General features: G+C 46.8%; 1 protein-coding gene across 7 annotated transcripts in view; it reads left to right on the plus strand.

Annotated features, from left to right (window-relative positions):
* The first annotated feature begins 1,365 nt into the window (after positions 1 to 1,365).
* The window catches only part of LOC135108073 (excitatory amino acid transporter 3-like), a 73,952-nt gene continuing 70,288 nt past the window's right edge, over positions 1,366 to 5,029 (plus strand). For 3 of the 7 annotated variants that reach the window (XM_064018692.1, XM_064018696.1, XM_064018697.1), the window contains exon 1: positions 1,366 to 1,523. Coding sequence is in view for 3 of the 7 variants with exons in the window: in XM_064018688.1 (XP_063874758.1) it covers positions 1,713 to 1,837 (125 nt within the window). In the remaining 4 variants the exon portion in view is untranslated. Of the gene's footprint in view, positions 1,524 to 1,653; positions 1,838 to 2,794; positions 2,979 to 5,029 lie in introns of those variants that run through there. The other 4 variants (XM_064018688.1, XM_064018689.1, XM_064018686.1 and 1 more) reach the window with 4 other exon arrangements.

A 5,029-nucleotide genomic window follows, 5' to 3' on the forward strand; every position in this document is an offset into this window, starting at 1 on the left:
CATAAAATATCGCCATTAATATAAATTACAAAGTTTTTACTAGTATATCAAAACATGTACCATCTGAATAATTACACGAAACATTCCATATTTACTAATTTAAATACGCCACACGATCTATAATGTTGTTGTTCCTTCATTCATCAACCAATCAAAGAGTTAATCCTTCTGAAAACTTATAGGATGAGCCAATCAGCGAGTCAATTTTCATCAAAACTGTATCGGATCAGCCAATCAGTGAATCGATTCTCCTCAATACTATAGAATCAACCAATCAGCGACTCGATTCTTCTCAAAACTGAATACAATCAACCAGTCATTGAGTCAATTCTCCCAAAAGCTTAATAGATTCAACCAATCAGTGAGTCATTTCTCAGAACTATATGAAATTAACAAATCAGTGAGTCAGTCCTCCTCAGACGTGAATACAATCAACCAATCAGTGAGTCAGTTCTCCTTAAAACTACACAGAATTGTAACCTCCTATCAATCGCCGCCTCAGAGATCGGGAAGCACGCGGAAGCATCCGATAAGGAACTACAGCATTGCCTACGCCGATAATACACACTACCACTGTAATCTGTATTCCCCGCCTCTCCGCCGCCGTGCTGTGGAGAAAACGAGACCAACTGTGTGACTTTACAGGGAGGACTCAAGTGTTTACCAGGTGAGAGCGGAGGGGTGTGTGTGTGTGTGTGTGTGTTGAGTCAGCTGTGTATAAGTGGAGACAGCAAGATATGGAGCTGACAAGTGCTGGGTGGAAAAGGGTGTACGCAATATATGGAGTGGAGTAGTGTGGTGTGGTGGATGGAACGGTACAACCACTTCCACCACCACCACCTCTACCTCCGCCAGCCCCACTACCACCAGAAGAGAGGATAACGCGGTGTCAGTGTGTGGAGTGAAGCTGGATTTTGTGGCGCAGAGGTGGAAGGGATGAAGAGAGTGAGTAGTTGACTGAGCTGAGGGTGATGGGTGATGTCCCAGGAAGGGGGGGCTGGAGACAGGGATGGGTAATTAGGGCAGAGTGTAACATGAAGAAAACCTTAATTTACATTCATTATACAAACATTACTTTTGAGTGGTAGTTGTAATAGTCGCTTTTTTTACGCTTTTTCTTCAGCATAATGTACGTACCCCCTTTTCCTTGGCATTCTCTTGAGGCGCACATTTTTTTTCCTGGAGGCATTTAGCGCGTCTCTTTCTCCCGCGTGTGACACAAGCGCGGTGTAAACAGCTTTCTGTAAAGAGCGAGAGGCGCGTAATGAGTACGAGGCAAATAGTCGCCTTTTGCATTAAGCTAAAGCGCGACTCGCCCAGCAAATAAACAAAAAGCAGAAGCCTCGACTTTGCCGGTGACGTGTCAAGCCCCGCCCCTCGCCTCTCTCGCTTCCGCGCCGGAGCTGGCAGTGGCTCAAACAGAGTAGTGTGTCTTGTGATCGTGGGCAAACCTCACCTACTCCCTTCCCCCGGCCGCTCGCCACGCACCGAGCCGCCGCAGGAGATAACTGAGGTCTTGCAAGGTAGGCCACCGATCCTCCTCTCTTGCTAAGGCTCCCAGCAGGGCTCCCTTGGCCGCCACTGCCCCGCCCTCCCCTTGTACCTGTGGATTGTGTTGCGGTCAAGTCTTGCTGCGACATACAGCGAAACGTGGTGGTGCCCATGAGGAGAGAGAGGGAGAGAGAAAGAGGAAATTAATTGTCAGTCTGTGCATGCCAACTCTCACTTTCCTCCATGCCTGCACTCCCCTCCGTTTCTCTCTCTCGCTGTGCCAAGTAGAGAGGCCTCGCCGTGGTCCGCACTGCAGCGCTGCCGCTCACACCGGACGGAAATATCTGTGAGGAACCGTGGGGACCAATGGGCGACTTTTCTCTGGCCTGCTTTCTCCCATATCAATGTTGACAACTGAGCGCCGCGTTTCTCGCCACTCTCGCCGTCATTCTCAGCGTTGAGTGATGCGCGTAACGTGGGAGGAGAGTTCATAAGCAGTATTGATAAGTCATAAACCGTATAACGAGTTTAAGCAAGTGTTCTGAACTCGCTGTCTGTGTCAATCTTGTGTGAGTGCGGCATGAGCGAGGCACGCACAGCAACACTTCCTCGTCTGGTGTTTTCATACAAGCCCGCATGACTCCCGCGACCTTGACTTCATGATCGTCGTCGGCGTTCCGCGGGGCGTGTTTCGACATGCGCCAAGTTTCAGAGCGGTGCAGCCTTCCATTGTGAGCAGCGGCCACGTGTCTGATGTTCTGTCCTGCAGGCGTGCTGATGTTTCAGTTTGCTCGTGATGTGATGCGAGATAGGTAATCCTGTTAAGAGATGACTGGTGTTGATAGTTGTGATGCCAGCTAATTCATTATAATACTAGATGAATATTCCTGATGCGGGACAGATAAGCATGATACGAGATACACAGTCGTGATGCAAAATAAACAGTCTTCATACGAGATGCATCCTGATTAGAGCTAAATAACCATTATACACGAAAAATAGTCATGATGGGAAATGATTAGTCCTCAAACAAGATAAATAGTACGCTTGTTAATTGATAGTTTAGTAACAACCAGTGATACGCGTTGAAGTAACTCATACTCGTTTCTTGTTTAGTACCATAAACATTTGTGCAAAGTTCGTCAGGAATTAGCAGTCTTGTCACCTCCCGCCATGCGAGAAAATCGCCCTCTCACTGCTTGGTATTCTCGTCTCGGCCAGCATAACATTACTCAGCAGCTGAGCACGCTACACGTTCATGACAAACAAAATTAACTCCATCACAAAAAAAAAAATGACTGCGTCCCTAAGAAAAAAAAAAATCGTGTGGCCAGACAGTAACACATGAAGCACTGCCCCATATTAAACCAAACCGCTCCGTGACACAATATAACCTTGTCAGTGCAAAGACCACAAGGTAGCACGCCTCGCCCCCAGCTAGGAGACGCAAACACTTCGCACCTCGACAGACATTTTACATCACCACCGTGAGTAGCTACCCAAGGTCAAGTACAAATAGAATTAACAAAACAGTAACACCTTATGAAACCGATCCTGCTAAGTCTGATGTTGAGCCAACTGAGGATTAAAGTCTAAAATTAAACGTTTTCATAAATGACGTAAAAAATAATTAAAGTACATCGGTGCATGAAAAAAAAAATGATAGTGTCATTCTTCTCATCACGATGATAACAATCCTGCGAGATTTGGTATTAAGCCAACTGAAAATAAACGTCTAGAATTAAACGTTTTGATTAATGACGAATAAAAATAACAGTACACTGCCTCCTCAAGAACATTATTTACACTCTGGTTTCAGTCAGCTCAGCGTAATGGAGAGGTCCGGTTAGCCTCCAATACACAAATTGCAGGGAGCGTCAGGTATCCGCGGCGCCTTGGCAGCCTGGCGGGACCACACACGCTTGGCGGGCCGAGGGTAGCGTGGCGGAGCAGGAAGTTTGCCCGACTTACTGTACGCTTACTTCCCATTTTCTCTTGTTGTGCAAGGCGATTTTGTTTGTAGTGGCCTTGTCTTTCCATCTATCTTATCTTTTATTCCTCTGCTTTTCCTCCTCCATCTCCTCTCTTGACTGTGAAGAGAGTTCCCAGAGGGCTGTTTTTTTTTTTTTTTTTCACTCCATCGAGTTCTGAGTTGGGAATTTCTTTTCACATGGAAATTTTACACCAGTGACCTTGGGTTTGTTTTATGCTTTCTTCCTTTTTTTTCACCCAAGATACCATTTTCCGTCTGAATTTATATTTTCCTGTGGTGATAATAAGAGAAATCGTGTCGTGAGTATTACTATACACACACACACACACACACACACACACACACACACACACACACACACACACACACACACACACACACACACACACACACACACAGCGAAGTCTCTCTCCACAAGACTCATAACATGCACAATCTTTCTTTACAAAGCTCATATTATTCACTTTGTTCTTACGGATGATCGCCAGGCTTCACACTCCTACTCCTGCTCCTCCTCTTGTTCATGCTTTTCTTCACATCTTAACACCCTCCGTCACAACCAAATATCTCCTTGCCGAAGCCAAATTCTCGCTAGTTAACACATGACAGCTGCGGGCTAAGTGACAAGCTATGGCTGACAGTGGAAGACACCAGCTGTTAACTTAGCTACCACCATGCACCGGGAAAAAAGGGAAGACATGCACTTAAGTAACCGTATCTCTCATGTTTCTATCTTATTAGCTCAAAGGTCAAGGGTTAGGACGCGCCCCTGCACTCACGCCCATCGTCAGGAGAGAGAGAGAGAGAGAGAGAGGGGGAGGGCGACTGAGTGTAGCTTTCCCACGAGTACACCAGAGCAGCGCCTTGTTGAGGGGAACGGGAGTGAAATAGGAGCCTAGCAGAGTCAAGTGTCACTAATAGATTCGGGGGCGTTCCCACTAATTATTGTAGCTTTGGCGACATTCCTTCTCCCCCCTTTGCTCCCTTCCACTCCTTGTCTCCCTCCTACTTTTGTGTCTCCTCCTCCTCCTCCTCCTCATTGTTTCCGGAATGATTTGCGGCCTTCTACTCCCACGTCAGCGACACTAATTCAAGGTTATGGAGCGTTATGACTCTGTGGGCACCAAAGAAGCCACCCTGAAGGCACCACGCTCCTCTTTCGAGGATGAGCGTGGTGACTTAGGCGCCATGCACTGACCCACCCTCACCCTCCACCTCCTCATCCCTTACTCAGGCGACAAACACTTCAAGATACTTCAATACACACGTAACACTTACCCTCCGCAGTGACAGGAGGTGATGCAAAAAAGAGATGAGAACAATGGTAGGTGTGGTCATCATGTGTATTTGTCCTCCAGTCACCGTCTTGTCTGTTGAGATGACGAGTGGGGGAGATGGAGAGGCAGAACACGGGAGATTAATAGAGATGGAATGGAAGCAAACGTAGTGAGCTTTAAGTAAGAGAACGTGAGTGAATGCAGAGCGGGTAAGGTCGAGTAAATAGAGCAACAGATATGATATAATGACAGTGACTTGATATTGTGG

Source organism: Scylla paramamosain, chromosome 16, assembly GCF_035594125.1.
Source record: "Scylla paramamosain isolate STU-SP2022 chromosome 16, ASM3559412v1, whole genome shotgun sequence".
NCBI lineage: Eukaryota > Metazoa > Arthropoda > Malacostraca > Decapoda > Portunidae > Scylla > Scylla paramamosain.